Source organism: Cynoglossus semilaevis, chromosome 2 (genome assembly GCF_000523025.1).
Source record: "Cynoglossus semilaevis isolate Cse_v1.0 chromosome 2, Cse_v1.0, whole genome shotgun sequence".
NCBI classification, from domain to species: domain Eukaryota; kingdom Metazoa; phylum Chordata; class Actinopteri; order Pleuronectiformes; family Cynoglossidae; genus Cynoglossus; species Cynoglossus semilaevis.
The window spans coordinates 14,956,522-14,975,912 of record NC_024308.1 but is presented as its reverse complement, the minus strand read 5'-3'; the positions used below and the strand labels follow the sequence as shown (position 1 = coordinate 14,975,912).

The 19,391-nt window shown below is 46.0% G+C and overlaps 1 protein-coding gene across 14 annotated transcripts in view; it reads right to left on the bottom strand.

The window, feature by feature from the left end:
* Positions 1-2,877: 2,877 nt before the first annotated feature.
* Positions 2,878-19,391, bottom strand: part of unc13a (unc-13 homolog A (C. elegans)) — a 41,815-nt gene continuing 25,301 nt past the window's right edge. For 6 of the 14 annotated variants that reach the window (XM_025054227.1, XM_025054228.1, XM_025054230.1 and 3 more), the window contains 7 exons: positions 19,087-19,116; positions 17,353-17,409; positions 17,186-17,266; positions 16,742-16,889; positions 13,881-13,973; positions 13,396-13,555; positions 11,096-13,314 (listed from right to left, as the gene is read on the bottom strand). In XM_025054227.1, coding sequence (XP_024909995.1) covers positions 13,026-13,314; positions 13,396-13,555; positions 13,881-13,973; positions 16,742-16,889; positions 17,186-17,266; positions 17,353-17,409; positions 19,087-19,116 — 858 coding nt within the window. In that variant the 3' untranslated portion in view covers positions 11,096-13,025. Of the gene's footprint in view, positions 7,140-8,465; positions 8,584-8,683; positions 9,549-10,599; positions 10,805-11,095; positions 13,315-13,395; positions 13,556-13,880; positions 13,974-16,741; positions 16,890-17,185; positions 17,267-17,352; positions 17,410-19,086; positions 19,117-19,391 lie in introns of those variants that run through there. The other 8 variants (XM_025054232.1, XM_025054233.1, XR_003049259.1 and 5 more) reach the window with 7 other exon arrangements.

Below are 19,391 nucleotides of genomic sequence, written 5' to 3'. Positions count from 1 at the left end.
GCCAACTGCGTGAAGGACCACCGAACTTACCTCTCCGACCTGGCCCACAGACCAACTGACAGAATGTCCTACACCGGCGGCTTTTATGCCGACCGGCGACCATTTCCGGGGTCCGACGTCACGCGCCGCGACCATTTCCGGGGTCAGACGTCACGCGCCGCGACCGTTTTGTTTTTCCTTATTTTCCCCCTCTACCGTTTCTTTGTCCCAAATTGAACACGGACTTTCCCTTATCTTTTTAAATAATTACATACATAAAAATAGATGCGTTTATGTAACGACATGTAACGTATGTGCACACCTACGGGCACTCTCTTCGCACAACAACAAACACCTGTCATTTGATCTGCTTATTCAACATCCAACAGCAACAACATGCACAACATCACGTCTTCTCTCAACGGTTTCCTTTATTATTTTTCAAACACCTTTTCCCCTGCGGCGCTTTGGCCCAGAGGCAATGTCTATGTCATTGGTGTGGAACCCCAGATTTCACCTCCTGGGCGAGTTCGAACCCTGGTTACGGCGATTGGTACCTTCCAGCGTGCTCACCACACGCAGGAATTCAATGTGATTTGGGTGGCGACTGCTGCCCCCGCGACCTGCGCATGGAACTTTTCCCCTCTTCTACTTTCCTTCTTCTTTGCTGCCACACATCCCGTCATCGCTGTCTCTTCCGGTGGCCGCGCGAGTAAACAAATGATTTGATCGGCTCACCCTGCCCTTGTAATCGTCTCCTCTAACTTTTCTTCTCGTCTTCCCGCTGACGTGTGCACCGTTGCAATCCTTTTCGCTTTCCAACACGCTGGGGACTACCGCTTTTACCGGACATATTCAAAGACGGTTGCCTAGCGACAGACGCCACACGCCGGCGCGGTTCTGTAGCTTTTTCCTACCTAACTTTTTTCGACCCCACTTAACTACGCGCGCGTACGTCGCCCAGTTTGCGTCGCCAACGGACCGTTAGTTCCTTGTACTGCTTAATACTTTATCTGACCTTTACTCAACGCATAGGTTTGACAGTCAAAGCGTTTCAAATTCCTACGTGCGTGACATTGTGTCCGAATGCACTTTGAATAGCTCATACTGCGAAGAATCGTCGTTTTCACGTCGTCTAAACACTACGGCACAAATGACCCTTATTTTTAAAACAAAGGACGAGACCCCGTCCAACGCCCAAACGACCGACCCCGCTTTAAGGCACCCGCTCCGCAGTGGACTTTTCTTTTCGTCCGACTTTCTCCAAACACAAGAGTGCGACAAGAACTATACGTAATGACATATCTACTTTGAATACACTCGCAATTCTCTAACCTCTCGGCCTGTTCGGTTGACCGCGCCGCTCATGTCCTCGCAGGAATTGAAGAAATACACTCAAAAAAGATCTCATTTAACCTTCCTCTTGTGTTCGCTTTCTCTTACCATCTCTTATGTTAACACTAAAAATACACTAAAAACAATTACCTATCATCCAATTTGTTTCTCATCTCTTGGTTCCCTTGTAGGCTTCCATATCCATGAAAATATTGGTTTTAATATTTTTGGTGTGGTCCTCTGGTCCTTTTTTTTGTCAGTATACCCCTCGATTTCAATAAAAAAAATGGTACAATGAACCACAACAGAATCATATTAATAAATAAAAGGTTGTTGTGTTACCTGACTATTACTAAGCACTATGACAACACATCTCTTAAATAAATTTGTTTTATCTATTTTTTAATTTTAATATTATTAACTCTAGTAACATCTATGGTGTTACGGGTCAGTTTCGACGTTTCGACGACAGAGAGAGAGACAGAGAGAACAAGAAACAGAGACACAGAAAGAAAAACTAAGACAGAGAGAAAAAGAAACAGAGAGAGAGAAACTGAGACAGAGAGAGAGACAGAGAGAACAAGAAACAGAGACACAGAAAGAAAAACTAAGACAGAGAGAAAAAGAAACAGAGAGAGAGAAACTGAGACAGAGAGAGAGACAGAGAGAACAAGAAACAGAGACACAGAAAGAAAAACTAAGACAGAGAGAAAAAGAAACAGAGAGAGAGAAACTGAGACAGAGAGAGAGACAGAGAGAACAAGAAACAGAGACACAGAAAGAAAAACTAAGACAGAGAGAAAAAGAAACAGAGAGAGAGAAACTGAGACAGAGAGAGAGACAGAGAGAACAAGAAACAGAGACACAGAAAGAAAAACTAAGACAGAGAGAAAAAGAAACAGAGAGAGAGAAACTGAGACAGAGAGAGAGACAGAGAGAACAAGAAACAGAGACACAGAAAGAAAAACTAAGACAGAGAGAAAAAGAAACAGAGAGAGAGAAACTGAGACAGAGAGAGAGACAGAGAGAACAAGAAACAGAGACACAGAAAGAAAAACTAAGACAGAGAGAAAAAGAAACAGAGAGAGAGAAACTGAGACAGAGAGAGAGACAGAGAGAACAAGAAACAGAGACACAGAAAGAAAAACTAAGACAGAGAGAAAAAGAAACAGAGAGAGAGAAACTGAGACAGAGAGAGAGACAGAGAGAACAAGAAACAGAGACACAGAAAGAAAAACTAAGACAGAGAGAAAAAGAAACAGAGAGAGAGAAACTGAGACAGAGAGAGAGACAGAGAGAACAAGAAACAGAGACACAGAAAGAAAAACTAAGACAGAGAGAAAAAGAAACAGAGAGAGAGAAACTGAGACAGAGAGAGAGACAGAGAGAACAAGAAACAGAGACACAGAAAGAAAAACTAAGACAGAGAGAAAAAGAAACAGAGAGAGAGAAACTGAGACAGAGAGAGAGACAGAGAGAACAAGAAACAGAGACACAGAAAGAAAAACTAAGACAGAGAGAAAAAGAAACAGAGAGAGAGAAACTGAGACAGAGAGAGAGACAGAGAGAACAAGAAACAGAGACACAGAAAGAAAAACTAAGACAGAGAGAAAAAGAAACAGAGACAGAGAGAGAAACAGAGAAAAAAGAAACAGAGACAGAGAAAGAGACAGAGAGAAAAAGAATGGATCACACCTTCACGTACCGCACAAGGACAAACCCGTGCACACGTGTCACGCTTCACGACTTCCGCTCCAACATCTGCCAACACATGACAAGAGGGGACAAACTGTCCAACTGCAAATCTCCTTCACTTTTATGCTACGACAAACCTTAACCCATCCTGTGGCTAACAACATCTGGCAACCGCGGAGTCGGGTCGGTCCACTAGCCCCCCCACCCCCAAGTTTACCGCAAAGGCGAGCAAACTCACGACGACATTACAAAGCCCAACGGCTTTACAATAACATTACAAAGGCGACCGCATCTACAATGACAATGACATGTACAAACCCACATTTTCGTTTTAAAGCTCACCCCTTTCTGTTTCTCTTCAGCACGTGTTCCACCTGAAGCAGGAGGAGTACATCCGAGAGGAACTGCCCTGGAGCAGGATTCGCTTTAGCGACAACCTGCCGTGTATCGACCTCATAGAAGGCCGACTGGGACTGTTGGATCTGTTGGATGAAGAATGCAGGGTCCGTTTGTCTCATTTTTATTACAAAACAACAGCATGTCATCACCGACTCCTCTTTAACACAATTTCACACACTGTGCTGCCAATATCTGCATACGACCAGATGCCCAATGGCTCGGACGAGAGCTGGGTGCAGAAATTGTACGACCGACACCTCCGCGACCGAGCGTGCCCCTACTTTCGGAAACCTCGCATGTCAAACACCGCTTTCGTCGTTCTTCACTTTGCCGATACGGTGAGTTCCTGTTTCCTCCCCAAATGCAGATTTGTGACTGTTACCTGTGGCAGTGTTTCCCAACTGCTTCTGCGCCGTGTCACGTATGTTCTGCATTAAAAGTGACAAGAACTATACGTAATGACATATCTACTTTGAATACACTCGCAATTCTCTAACCTCTCGGCCTGTTCCGTTGAACGCGCCGCTGATGTACTCGCAGGAATTGAAGAAATACACTCAAAAAGATCTCATTTAAGATCGTACTTAATTGTTCTGCCTGCCACGCGTCGACAAAAGGTGCAACATTCATTTCAAAACATGTACGGCGCAGCGGTTGGGAATCGCCCGTTTAGAAGGACACGTTTATTCTATCTGTTCAGGTCCGGTACGAATGCGAAGGCTTCTTAGACAAAAACCGCGACACGGTCTTCGAAGAGCTCATCAACATTCTGAAAGCCAGTCAGGTACAGTACGTGAAGTGCATTGCGACCGCCCTCGTGTCTGGAGAGCCGCCGTAATCGACAACCTCCGTGTGCGTGTGTCTCAGTCGGACCTAGCGGCCGAGCTGTTTCAGCCACGGGAGAACGATGTCGCCGCCGTGGCCGACGGCAGTGTTCGCTCGGGAAAACGAGCCACCGGGAAACACAGACTGACCGTGGGTTTCCAGGTGAGCCGCTACGGTCTACGCGTTTTACTCGCTCGACGGTTTACAGACTGTTCTTTGTGCTTGTGCTCTTCAGTTCCGTCAGTCCCTACAGTTGCTGATGGACACCCTCGACGGCACCGCTCCGCACTACGTCCGCTGTATTAAACCCAACGACCTCAAGGAGGCCTTCTTGTGACTCATCGTTTCACCGGCAGCCACGTGTCACTCTAACTTACTCAGTGGGAATCATCTTCTCCCCCTCCCTCCTTTCCTCCCTCAGATTTGACCCCAAGAGAATAGTCCAACAGCTGAGAGCCTGCGGCGTGCTGGAGACTATTCGTATCAGCGAATAGTCTCCAGCGTATCAGCGCTGCGGGTTACCCGTCCAGGTATTGAGCTGTATACAAAAACATATAATGTGGCATACATATAACACACGACTCCCTTCTTTGACCCACAACGGGCAAATTCACAGTGTAAGTCACGCAACCCCCGCAGGCTGCCGACAGAGGCGCCGTTACGTACGTGTGTCCTCCGGGCCTCAAACCCGAGATTCACATTCTGTGTGAAAAGAAGATGTGTAAGGCAGGCCCCGTAACCGCTTCGCTACATCTTCATTAAACTGCATTAAAGCCTCACTATGTGAAAATAAACTATGACTACATCATTAAGGAAATCAACTGCATTGTCACTTCATTCAATTACTTTTTGGTATAAAACCAGAGGAGGTTGGGTCTTTACCAACTTTAAATTGATTACTAACAACTCCTTTTTATTAATACGCCACTCGGTGTTACGTACACTGCCTGACCCCATCTGCTGCCCTGTAAAACTGTCTCGCACTTTCTGTAGAATTGGCTGTAACAGAACACAAAAGTAGTTATTTTCCCCTTCCCAGGTGGACGTACGAGGAGTTCTTCGTCAGATACCGCGTTGTTCTACGCGGGCCTTCTGCCGCGAAAGGGGCCCGGACGTCTTGCCGACACAATCTACCCGACCTCATCCCAGACCGGGAGCAGTACCGCTTCGGGAAAACCAAAGTGTTTTTCCAAGCCGGTCAGGTGGCCATCCTGGAAAGGCTGAGAAGCTCCGCGGCGCCGCCGTGACCGTCCAGAGCAGGGTCAGAGGATGGCTGTCCAGTACCAGTCCTCGGGGCGGTCGTCACCGTACAGAAATACACCAGAGGGACTCTGGCCAGACGGTAGGTAGCCATAACATTTGGTCAGTACTCTTCACAAAGTTCATTCGATACGTTTTCCAGTTGCGCATTTGCTTGCACACTTGCTCTGACGCTGCGTTACACCGAGGCTGCCGTCGTCATCCAGAAAACGTACCGCATGCTGTCCGTCAGACGATTGTTCCTCGTAATACGCCGGGCCCCCGTCACCATCCAGGCCTTCACCAGGGGCGCGCTGACACGCCGCGGATACAGACGGGTGCCCCGGACCTTCCTTCTCTTATTTTCCCCCGCACGCCTTTGATCCGTAACGTCTACTAAAACCCTTCCTTTTACCGTCAGCTCGTGACCGAGAGAGCTGCGGTGCTGCTCCAGGCGAGGGTGCGCGGGTGGTCGGCGAGGCGGGCGTACGGAAGACTTTGTGCTGCCGTGGTCTTCGCGCAGTGCTGCGTGCGTCGCAAGGCCGCCAAGAGAGAGCTGCTGAAACTGAAGACGGAGGCCCGATCGGCGGACCGCTACAGAGAGCTCAACAAGGGAATGGAAGTCAAGCTGATGCAGCTGCAGTTACGAGTTGACCAGGAGGTGAGAGAGGGAGGAAGGGAGGGAGGGACGGAGGGAGAGACGTGATGGCGCGACAGGGTCCGTAAAGGTTGAGGGTTAACCTTAACCTGTGTTTGTGTGCAGACCGGGAAAAACGCTGCTCTGACAGAGACTTTGCACGCAGAGAGAAAGGCCGTCAGTGCTGAACTGTAGTCTCTGAGGGTAAAGATACACAAACTGGAAACCCAGAGAGAGAAGACACCTCAGCCCCGCTTGGATATCGGTGAGAAAGAAGAGGAGAAACGGAGGAGAGCGGAGGAAAAGGCTGCCCGGGAGGCAGCTTTTTTCTGTTTTTGTTTTTAAACTATTACACAATTTTGTTTCATTGAGGATATTTTCCATTCTAAGGAGTTGCAGTCTCAGAAGATGGAAAAAGAACGTTTGCAAGAAGAAAACCAAGAACTTTCTGCTCGATCGGTTGCGCTAGAAAACGCACGAGAAGGTAAGTTCTCGCTTTGCGGTCAATGCGGCCGGGGCTCTGCTTGATTACTTCTTCCCCCATCTCCTCCGTGTGCAGAGAACGTAAATCGGGCCGTGTCTCGGGCGTCTGCCGCTCTGAGGGCAGAGTTAGACGAAGAGAGGCGAAAGTACCAGGGACTCCTGAGGGACTTCACCAGACTGGAGCAGAGATACGACAACCTCTGAGGTTGACCTCTGTGAGTCTGCTCACAGAGGTCGGCCACAACTCCTCCGCTCCAAAACCCTTTCTCTGCGACCGAGAGTAAGTTTCTCCGCATCTCCGCAGAACTCCAAAGGCCGCGGGAGAACCGACTCTGCCCGGAGCCCGAGCTCGGAGCCTCCCTCTCCCTCGCCGACCTCGCTCTCACCGCCGCCGTTCCGATCCGCCGTCGCTACCCCGGAGCGGGTCCGCAGGGTCTCCGTGACCTCTCCTCGGCCGGAGAGGAGCATCTCGTGGGGTTTAGAAATTCCGATGGTAGGGGGATGTTATAGGTCACCGCCTCCGCGTGCACGTCCGACACAGATCGAGCTGTTGGGATAAAACCGTCATTAAAGCTATGGAAAAATAGATTGAAATGCTTTGTTTTTACCCAACATCGCGAGAAACCTAATACAACTGTTCAATACGTAAAGACTTAAAATACACGTATACATATTACAAAAACATTGCATTTATAACTAACAAAACATTACATAATGTTACAAACTACTCAGAACACTGTAAAAGTGAATATTGACTAATGCTTGAGCTGTTCCTGTTACATTAATGTATTCATATTATATTAATTATTACTTATTTCTATTTCTATTTTAATTCTTTACATTTCAACAATATCATCATATTAACTTGCCTGTTAACCTGTTACGGCTCTGTGTGTAACCCTGTAACCCACTCCGACGACAGAACCGGTTGATGGAGAAAATGGATGTGGCCAAAGAGCCAGCGGTGAAGATGAGAGAAGAAGACCTGGCCCACGCCTACGACGCCGTACGAGTGGCCAACAAGTCAGTGTTGCACCTCTCCTTTCACATCACCGCTCCATAAACGCTGTTAGGACGAACCCTTTCGTGCTTTTCTCCAGGTTTCTGGAGAGTCAGTTGCGTAACCAGCGCAGCCAGTGGGACGACGACACGGAGGCCCTGAGGCGTCGGCTGACGTGGGCCGCCTCCGCCTCTTCGGTCCCGCGCGGTCAGGTGCGCTCCGATTGCCGATGTCTTTGAAACGGCCGAGCTCACGCTGAACCACGTGTAAAATGTCAATCGCACGATAACTACTTCATAATCTAAAGAAAACTCTTTAACACTTTAAACACTTTAAATTTAAGCTCTGTGGTGCCACGTAACTGAGTTCTCTGTTTTCCTAGCAAAATTCACTAGGCCTGATGGTACTTCTGACATATAAAGCATCTTTCTATGTCAAAGGAGCTGCTGGAACTCGGGACTGTGTCCGACTGAGGACGGAGCTGAAGGAGCTCAGGAGCACCGTGACACTCAGACGTGTCCTCCCTCAAGGTAAGGTTTAAACTAGGGATAATATCGGCGATACTAGCAAAATTACGTAACATTTGTAAGAATCGTTATCGGTTTTTCTCTGTGGCGGGTGGAGGGGCACGGCTTTAACCCATCACCTTAGCGATGGGCCACCGCCACCACGCTCCGTTGCAATTGTTTAATGTCGGAATCGGAAATGAATGAAATGTTTATGTCAGACATCCCTACTTTTAATCCCAATGTCAGGAGGGCACAAGCACCACCTACTGTACTGCTGTTATGTAAACATGAAGATCTTTCAACCTCACATTTCTGCCTCTTATTTCTCAACAAATAGCAAAGCAGAAAAGAGGAAAGGAAATACTTATTCTCTCCATCTGTGTTTACGTTGTCTTGTGTCAGCTTCCAGTCCGGACACTTCGTCCTTGACCTCGCCCTCGTCCTGGTCCTTGTCCCGTCCGAAGCCGCCCTCGGTTCCCGGTCTGTTGGAATGTAGAAATAAGGACGACAGTAAACTCATCAAAAACCTGATCACAGGTGAGACCAAATGTCTCCGATTCATTTCTGAAGGAATAACTACACCTCGTCCGCCCGCTCGCGTTTGCACGTTTTTAACCAACTGCCGTCGCTGTCGTCTCCGTCTGTGCTCCAGAAATCCGCATTGACTGCGCCCTGGCTCTGCCTCCCGGTTTGCCCGCCGGTGTGATTTTCCTGTGTGTCCGCTACGCCGACGGCATCGAGGACCGAAGTCAGGCTCAGTTGCTCTGCCATGTCTGCGATGAAAACGGCTCTGAAGGTAACCGTGGCCCTCGCACCGTACGGTGCATTCCAACAATACAGCCGGAATCCGTGCGACTGTTGTCCTTTCAAATTGTTCAAAAACATGTACCGTATTTTCCGGAATATCGCTTGCTCCGGAGTATAAGAGTGCCCTCTAGCGGCTATCCCTGTGAAAATAACAAACGTGAAATGACATATTTTAATGTATACGTCGCAAACCCAGCCAAAAGATGCAAACAAAAGTTCAACCTGTTGCCTGGAAAATATGGTACTCGAATTCTTGCGGTATATTCTGGGGAATTTTACGCCGTTGTTTTTATCTCACCGAGTCTGTGTAGTGAAAAAATGTCATTTTCTTTCTCCGTTGCTGCAGAAATCCACCAACAACTTAGACGTGACGGCTCTGTGGCTGAAAAACGCCTGTGTGCTGCGTGACCAGTTGATCCAGCGCTCCGTGAAACAGGCAAGACAATCATTGATTATCATTAATTTCCTGTAACGAGCGACGACGCGATGGATTGATGGTACGTGAAGCTGCATGAATTCATTATCGCTCCTCAGGCCTCTGACCCGGACGGTGTGGTTCCTCTGACCACTGACCACAGCAACAGCATCCGCATCCTGAGTGACCTTTGCATCCAGGCCTACCAGCAGCTTCTGTCCATCGCTGAGAAAAAAATGCAGAACATTATAAGTACTTGAAAAGACACGGCGTCACTGTGCAGTACCTGCTCTAGGCTGACCGTTCACTCATCATCTCGCATTCTACCCTCCGTGTCTCTCTGTGTCCCTCAGTCCCTGCCCTGTTGGAGTCTGAGACCATTTCAGGTCAGTCTGTCTCACCGGTTAAAACGGGAGCCTCCAGAAAGCGAGCGGGCTCGGACCCCGGGAGACAAGCGGGTTCCGCCGCCACCGTGGAGTCAGTGTTGAAAGAGCTCGGAGCTCTTCGCGTCGCCATGTCCAACCAGGCTCTGCCGGCCACGTTGAATAAACAGGCTTTTCGCCAGCTCGCGTATCTCATCTCTGCCACCGCTCTCAACAGTCTGCTTCTGCGCAAAGACGTTTGCTCCTGGCACCGTGGAATGCAAATACGGTACGCGGACACACTATATATATATAGATAGATATAGATAGATATAGATAGATATAGATAGATATAGATAGATATAGATAGATATAGATAGATATAGATAGATATAGATAGATATAGATAGATATAGATAGATATAGATAGATATAGATAGATATAGATAGATATAGATAGATATAGATAGATATAGATAGATATAGATAGATATAGATAGATATAGATAGATATAGATAGATATAGATAGATATATAAACTGTATGCCACGTGTTCCACTTATTTTCCTGTTGCTTAGCTACAACATAAGCCTGCTGGAAGATTGGCTGCGTAGCTACAATTTGCAGGAAGGGGTCGCTGTGACCACACTGGAGCCTCTCATCGAGGCCGCTCAGCTTCTCCAGGCGGAGAAAAAAAATGAGGCCGGCGCTCAGGCCCTGGTTCGGACTTGCACCGCGCTCTCCAGCCAGCAGGTGGAGTTTTGAGACACCTGTTCGACAAGAGAATGACTGTGAAACGTGGGTTAGTCAGCAGTAAGGTTGTGTGCCATCTTCTTTTCTGCACAGATAGTCAAGATTCTGACCCTCTACACTCCCCACAGCAACCACGACGAAAAGGTCTCGCTGAATTTCATCCGTCTGGTCCAGGTACGTCGGTTTTATTCATCCGTTTGAAATACTCTAATCCCCGCTGGTACTTTTTTTCCCACAGGGGCTCCTCAAAGGCCGTTCCGATGGACAGCCCGCTCCGATGGTCTTACCTTACAATCCTCCCGTGCCCTTACACGCCGAGAACCTCGTCATCCCGGACTCTCTGAAGCTCTCCTTCGTACGCAGAACCTAGGAAAGGGAAAAAAACAGATTTCAAATGCTGTAACTGTGGAGTCTTTACTCTGTCGATTCGCTCACACTTTGAGAGGCCACTTTTATTTGTGGATCACTTGGCCTTTTATTTCTTTTCATATTATTTTAAAAGTAAGGGAACACTATTTCAGTTTAAAAAACAATTAACGATCTGACCAGGCAAACGCACACTCTCTACGACACCGCTTTTGTCATTTGCCACATTTTTTTTTTGTTGAACTACACATTTAGATTCACATGTGATTACAAAAATACGTTGTACACCTGTCGATTTTTCAGTATGTATGTTTTATTGGAAGCAGAAACACAACTGGACTGTGGTCCCAATCTAACGCTCGATAAGAACAACCACGATTACAAAAAACAAAAACAATTGAAACATTTCCTGTATAAAAATCTTGTCATGCTAGCACTTTGTACCGCTACACATCATCGGTAATGCGTTCGTATATGTTCGGAATCATTTGAAAATTACAAAACAAATCTTTCAAACAAAAGAGAGACAACAGTTGGCAGTTAACATTGAATAATGCGTGCTGGCACGGTATTTCTTCTTTTATTGTTCCTCTCAATAAAAATGGCATCGCTGCGCAAGTGTCCGTTTCTGTGGCCTGCTCAGCTGGACGGGACGGGACTGGACAAAACGGGTCGTGCGGTTGTGTCTGCTTCGTGTCTGTGCTTTTTCTTGTGCTTCACCCCTCCGCCCCTTCTCTTCTATTTCTGCCATCGTTCCCGTCTCTTCTGTCCAATAATTCCCAACACGCAGAATGAACGACTTAATAATCATTGTCAACGGCAATAAACAAATACATTTTTCGTGGCATTTCTTCTTTTTTAAATATATAGGCAGTTGAATTTGTATGTATAAGATTGTGCGATTTTCTTGGCTAAGAAAAAGACCTACAACACACACACACACACACACACACACACACCAGTCACATGACTTCATTGGACAGCGTTTAGTAGCACGTTCTAACAAACTGCCCACCGGATCCAGAACTTTGTACAAAAGAGCAGCGGCCGTCACTTTACGTGGTCCGTCTTTCATAAATCTAAACTTTTTACAACGACAACTCGTCTCCGTTTATTTTTCAAAAGTACAAACAAATTGGGCTCTCTGATCCAACACACTACACCTGGGAATTTAAGGCCCAGTACGACAGACACGACAGCATTTACAATATCTCAGACAAACATGGCTGCTGATCAAATCCACAATGTAAACATTACACGACTGCTTCCAAAATCACTCTACCTAATTCTGTAGGTTCAATGCATAGTGTTCCGTTCCTACACCTTGTTCTGACGACAGGGTCGGTGTTAATTATTGAGCTGTGGTCAAGTGCTTTTGGCAGTAGTGTCCCCTAGTCAGGAGGGGGAGTCATTAAAAAAAAAACCCCAATCGGTGCAACTGCCGCGATGCCCTCGCACAGCTCCACCTGTGACCACGGCGGGTGTCTTTACCTCAGTGTTCGTCGTCAGCCAAACAACAGGTGAGTTTTTCTCCCCCTCTTCTACCATTCACACACAGCTAAAGGCTGCAAAGACAAGACACCGTGTGCAGTAGCGCAGACAATTTGCAGCTAACGGGCAACACAGGTGATTACACGAGGTCAACATTAGAACATATTACAAAGGAAGTCGTGCGTACCGGCTCTGCGCGCACGCACGCTGTATTTTGATCAGACGAACCCTACCGAGGTCCACGGGACACACAAAGGCATTGAGGGTGTCAGGCAGTACGATCTGGTTCATGTTAAAGGACGCAAAGATGGACAAGGACAAAACCGCATGTCCACCTAACAATCCCTGCTATTGGCCTACAGCACATCTCTATTCTATCCCTGTGTTGTTAGGGTTAGGGTTTACATTTTAAAACTGTTTTTTTTCCCCTGTAATATGTAATAACGGTACAGCCCGTTATTACATCCCCGCCCTAATACCCGCTAGGTTACGTTGTTAACGTTAGCGAGCGATTTGGACATGTTGCGCTTAGGCCTCGTCCTACGATACTTGCGGTACTGAAGCCCGATGATACATACGTACTATTTTACGGGACAATATTCTGCTTTTTAATCCAATTAAAGTGATGCTTTGTGACCACCCGTACCTTTCTGTCTGTGCTTATAATACGTGATGAGAATGGCAGTGGTTAGCAAGAGCTCAGACTTAATCTCTAAATCTCCGTCGCCCCCTAGCTGCGGCCTTCCTCGGCCGAGCGTTGGTCTGACTTGAGCTTGACAAACTCCTTGGCCACGTCGTCGTTGTTGCGCTGGGAGAGGATACGCAGCACGGTGAGGCCGGTTTCGTCCATGTGAATGCGTTTACCCAGAGGAAGCCAGCAGGCGGCGCTGCCTTTTGCCGCCACGTCCTTGAGCTGCAGCACGGCCATGCCCACCGTGCGGTCCTCCCTGGCGAAGCAGTAGTCCTTCACGCAGACCTGCAGCTCGTAGCACTCGGGACCGACCTCGTTGCTCAAAGTGCTGCGGCAGAGAAGAGAGGTCAGTGCGTGCCCGTACGCGTTCGTCTCAAAGCGACGGCGCAAATCTCCGTCCACCACTTACAAAGTGAAGGTTTCGTTGTATTTCGGAGCCCAGCTGTTGTTCTTCGACTTGGTGGCGTATTTCCTCTTTTTGTCGCTCAGGTGAGGGCCGATGATGTAGACCTCCACAAAAGGACGGAATATACCCTGCGTCTGCCACCGCAGGTCATTGGCAGCGACCACTGAGCGAGAGAAGGCAACAAAGAAAAGGAGAGAGAATCGTGGACAGAACACGTGTGAAAACACAATCATGTGAGTGAACAAATCAGTGGCCTTTGTTATGGTAACAATTCTTCAAAAATACACTTTTTGTGGAACGTCAATAAAATACTATACTAATAAGATTCTGAAAAATTCTTCAAAAACAGTTTCTCAAAAGAAAAAAACCTCATTTGAATTAAAATACATAGCAATTACCTTTTTAATGGTTAACATTTACAAACTTCTTTGGTATGTCAAACATTGATAACGGTTGAACGGTTGGATTCTGAAAAAATACAAAGTTACCTTTCACTGTGACCTTGTGTTCCCCAGTGTTGGGATGAGTAAAAATCTCCACGTGGATGGAAACCTCTCCCACAGCATCGTCCGCCCCGGAACCTGAGAGGACAAAATATCGAGGGCGGGACAAAGGTTTTAAAACGGAGTCGTCGCTCTGCGCACGTGGTCTAAAACAGAACATCCAGACAAAGCTGTTACGAGTGGCCAGAGGTGTAATAACGCATGCATTCCCGCTACACGTTCTGAATAAATCCTCTTCACCCTCAGAGCAACCGTAACGGCCTTTCCTGCCGTATGCAAAAAACACAAAAGTCGTTGTTTTCCAGCTATTTCCGGAGCATGATTTTACCGAACCCCACCTGTCGTGCAGTGAGTTAGCATGCGGGGTTTAACTCTCAGCCCACTCATAGGAGCAAGGAGTCTTATGCAAATGCAGAGTGATTAGTAATAGGAAAGGGCAGGAGCCGAAGGTGGAGTCCCCACTGGACCGTGATCGGGTCACAACGCGCTCCAACACATCTGGATAGGTGGACACACCGACCGCTGGCTGAATGTTTTATACCTAACACGGTAAGTGGAGCTACCAGTATAAGGAGGGCGCTTTAAAGAAAAGAGTGTTCAGGATTGAAAATATGCTCAATGCTATAGTTAGCATCTATTGCTACTTCGCCTTTTTGCATGTTAACAGCTTCTCTAAAAGGACTCGGATTGTAGTGTCGTCAGCTACTACAGCTTCGACGCTACCGTCTCCCACATTTCCCCTGTAATTACTGCGTGATCCATTTTAGTAAAACCTGCGTTCAGTGTTCAACGCTGACGTGACTTGGCTAAGTGCTACCAAATTGAAACTTTTCTCAAATATAGTATAACAAAATACATATTTTATTCTTTCTTACTTTTGAATAGTCTTACGTCTAATGCCAATATTAAGTCTCGTTATATGTGCAGAAAGAAATCGTAAGACAACTTCTGGTTTTGGTGAGCACATTTTATCTAAAGTTAGCTGTTATTGCGCGCCTGTCAGACTCACCGCTTACGAGACGGTTTCGGGAACTGGACGACTCGACTCAAACCCAACCACGACACTGAGAAAGATTTGTCAGAAATCTTTCCCCGTGTTGTGCTTTGGTTTTGTGCCGTTAATTCAGTCCAAGGACAGATGGCCGACAACTTTAAATGTTTTTTAATTAGCGTCTTAATTCTCAGCGGTATCCTTACGGTTACGACCGGCAGCCGGTGTGCGTGGGAGATTTTTCTATCTCCGTTCCACTAAACAGAACGGCTTAGGGAGTTAGATGGCAGAAATGTTCCTGGCATGTACTGTAGCTCGCTGCGTCTCTGGATCAAAAGACAGGAGCTGTCGTCCATCTGGACGTCCATTTGACAGAAACTCTGCTGGCGGCGTGTGCGAAAGAGGAGGTGTTCGGCAGCACGGTCAACCCTACTTAGACACGGCAATAAACCTCCAGAGCAGAAAACGGAGAGATGGGGGCACATTTCTGCCCAGAATCACATTTAGTTTTAGTTTGAGCCCCCCCAGTGAAGCAAAGTCAAACTACACTACTATTACTATTTGTCAAACCCAATTCAGAGGACAACAATTGCATAAATAACAAAAGGATGTTGTTCAAAACCAATAATTCAAACTACAGGACCCTAGGGACCAGTACGTGTGCATTAGTGTGTGGAGCGGCACAGACCAAATCCCAGACACGGCGAATTGGCAGCCATCGCCGTAATTACACTCCAAAACACTCACAGACCCAGGAGCCTTAGGGCTTTTCCGGTCTGACATCATGCTGGGTCGAGGTTCCTCTTCACCTTAACGCATTTCTATTTCTTTTGTCTGATGTCCGCATACCATGCTTTCATATCTGCTCATACATACTGTCGGTAGCATATGTATTCAGTGCAGAATACTCTACTCGCAGACATCAGTGTCTCCTTCACATGCAAGGATGCGTACGGGCCAAGTGCGTGTCGTCGTTACGTGTCGGCTTATGTGTCTACGTGCGTGTGAAATGGCAGAAACGGGGAGCGATCGGGAGGATGAATGTGGGTGGATTCTCCATCACTGCATTTCAGGTGTCTACTGTGGCCATTCTTAACAGGCAGGGGAGTTTCAGGATGCACATGGGTGAGAGGTGGAGGGTGGATAGAGTTGGGATTTGCTTTGGAGGCTTTCTAGTACTCCTGGATGTCTCAGGCCCTGAACCCGAGCGTCACATACCCTTCTCTGGGTAAACATCCTCACTAGTGGTGAACCTCAACCCTTTCCCGCCGAACACTGGCCCACAGATTGGGGCGAAAAGGAGAGATTAGACAGAGAGAGGAGAAACATGTAAAAACGTGAAGCTTTCAGTTGTAATGAAACAGAAACATGACAAAGTTTCATCCCTACAAACGTAAAGATCGGCTGCAGTAAAACATACAGTGCTTCAGGGATGGTGAAGTCACTGCGCGGTGATTGTTACTAAACAGTTTTTTAATCAATCTTCCGCTCAAACAGCAGTTCAACTACAGGTCAAGTCCTTTGACTACAGGGCAGAAAACATGAAGAGCAGAAACAAAGGGGAAAACAGTGGCATTTCTTATGATTTCAGCTGAAACCTTTCCTAAAACCAAATTCTTCTTTTAATCAGGAGGCTGTCTTCCAAAAGGATGTGATGTATATTTTACAAACGACACATCTACAAACAGAAAACAGAATTTCCTACACGAGCAAAACAGAACAGAGTTGCTCCTCTGACTCTTCTAAGTAGAACAAAACTGGGATATTATCATCATTTATTCTATTGATAGTAGTGATTATGTTTCTAGTTAAAACACTGCTACGCAGAAGTAAATGTCAGTGAATCCTGGAATACCTTGTGCGTTCTGTGACTGGACAAAGGTCTTAATCAGTTTGTCCGTGGCCTGGGTGTAGAGGGACAGAGCGTAGTGCAGGGACTGGAGGTCAGGGCTCTTCTCCAGGAATGTCTTCTTTAGACCCACACCACCAGCATGGAAGTATTGCTGGAATTCAGATAAAATATTTTTTACCAGAAAAATATATTTAAAAGGTTAAATGTTAAATAAAAAGCAACAATAACAACAATCAACTTGTACTTCAATCATAATACAATAATCATAATAAACAGGCAGAAGATACACTTCATTAATCAAGGATTTTGTACTACAAGTGATAAGGGTTTCTGTATTTGTTACAATGATGTTAAGAGGCAAATGCACTTTCACATTCCACATATTAATTACATGCGAGACAGAAAGAGACAGAGAGAGAGAGAGAGAGAGAGAGAGAGAGAAAGTACCTTAATGGTGTCTAGAGCCAGCTCTATCACAGCACACTGCTTGGGTGAGAGAGCTTTAGCTTCTTCACGAACCATGTGTTCCTACAGACGGCAGCAAGGGCAAAGTCACTCTAACCATCTTTATATATATATATATATATGTATAATTTCAGTATCCGACCATCTACCTTCAGCTTGGACAGCTGCCCCAGCTCCTTTGCAGCATTAAAGATGAGCTGAGTGCCCTGCAGAAGAAGAGAAAGACAAGTAGTAAAGAAGGAAACATTGTGATTGGACAAACAGGGAAGGGGGCGGGCAGCAAACTGTCCAGTGTCACACAGAAGACAGAAGGATTTCTGACAAGCACATTGATCAACAGTCACTCTTCAGTAAAATGCATTAGAGATGTCAAAGTAGAGTTTTCTTCTAAAACACTCAATACCATTAAGAGTGTTTTTTTCTTCTAATTATTACACACACAGCAAGACATTTCTTTACATGTGGTTCAGCCTATACTGAGGGAAAGAACGTCTGCACTCATGAACACACACATGCATACAGACACACCCAGCTTTGCAGTTGCACTGTGGAGTCCTGCAGGTCTTAAGAGGTAAAGTAATGACTGCTGTTTTTACGTTGTCAGCTTTAGATGGTACAGTGTCCAGTGTCACTATACGATCCAAAAGTATGAACGTTGTACATGTATTTGCAATAACAGCAAATCGCAGATTTTAAGTCGGACTCTACGCAGTAAGAAATCAGTGACTAAGGTAATAAAATAAAACCTTTTAAGGATAACTGAGGATAATTACTGGGTTCGTAATTCGTCAACGCTTCGGACACCGAAAGACTGGTTACCGAGTACTTTGAGCAATAGAAACATATAAAATTACCAAAATAAAAACTCGACTTTAAGAACTTCTGTTTTCGTTACGTTACTTTGTCTGCTTCGCCTCGTAAACTGCTGCGACCGTAGACCTTGCAACGGGCGTCTGTGTCGGAGAGGAGGACACCGCAGCACCGCCATCGCCTGTCTCCATATACTCTCTGATGGAGAAGCTTCTGGAACGTTCAGCGGCCGCCGTGTGTTTCCTGCTCTTCGCGTGACTCACCACTGCCGCTTCTCCCATGCTAGATAGGTCGACGGACTTGGTGCAAAGTCAGCACCTCTCCTTAAAAAGCCCCTCGTTCTTAAAACTACACTTTCATGACATTTCGTCGTGAGATATGGCGCCACGAAACCCACGTCCGGAGAGCGGTTGTCCGCACAGATGTTCCGCCTGTTTGATAAAATTAACGGTGAAGTCAACAATCTAGCGTGACGTTGTACGTGTCAATTTAAATTTTAATCTCACCTAACGGTATTTTATTATGTTCTACGCATCCTATATGTTATACACGCAATATTTCCGTGACGTTTCCAAAACCTGTCATTTCACAATAACTGTTCGAAGGCCTCAATAATAATTTTACACTTCCAAAACTTTTCCTGATTGACCATAGGAACCCTGTAATTACTGTATTAAATACACAGTGCCACACAGCCAAAACTCTTTGCTTTGACAACAAACAACAACTAATAATAATAACAGGGGTAAATAATTTTAAAAAGAATTCAAATACGATAAATACATGTTTGTTCGAGTTAAAAAAATCTGGTTTGTGAGCAGAAATAACGCAGGTTGTTAAACTGTGAACTCAAAGAGTAATATGTTTAATTTGGTTTTACTTTGTGTTGTGAATACATATCTGATGCAAAAAAATGTTTTACTAAAAACAATTATTGATATATGTTGTGTAAAAACAACAAAATATTTTCCAATGGGAACTGACTCGGGAGCTGAGGGAGAAAGACGGGGACACAGTGACAACACAGAGTAGAGGGACAAGACACAATGATCTGAAGGTGGTTTAGTCCTTACATCACTGTGAGAAGCACTCTTCAGTCTCCCCTGGAAAGAGAACATTTGGTTAATACTTTTAAAAGGCCAATCCCAGAAGGTCTGTGTATACTCTCACTGATCACTAGGCAAGTTAATCTGAAGAAAATCAACTGGAAAATATGTATAAAATATTTCACAACATCCTCATAACCAAAGGACAGCAACTTTTCCATCAATTACTTCAAGCAAAACATGAAGAAAGTCAGTGTCCATAAGACACATTTGGCTATTATTGTTTTTCTTCTTAATTTGGAGTGAACTACGTATAACTACATGATCCGCAT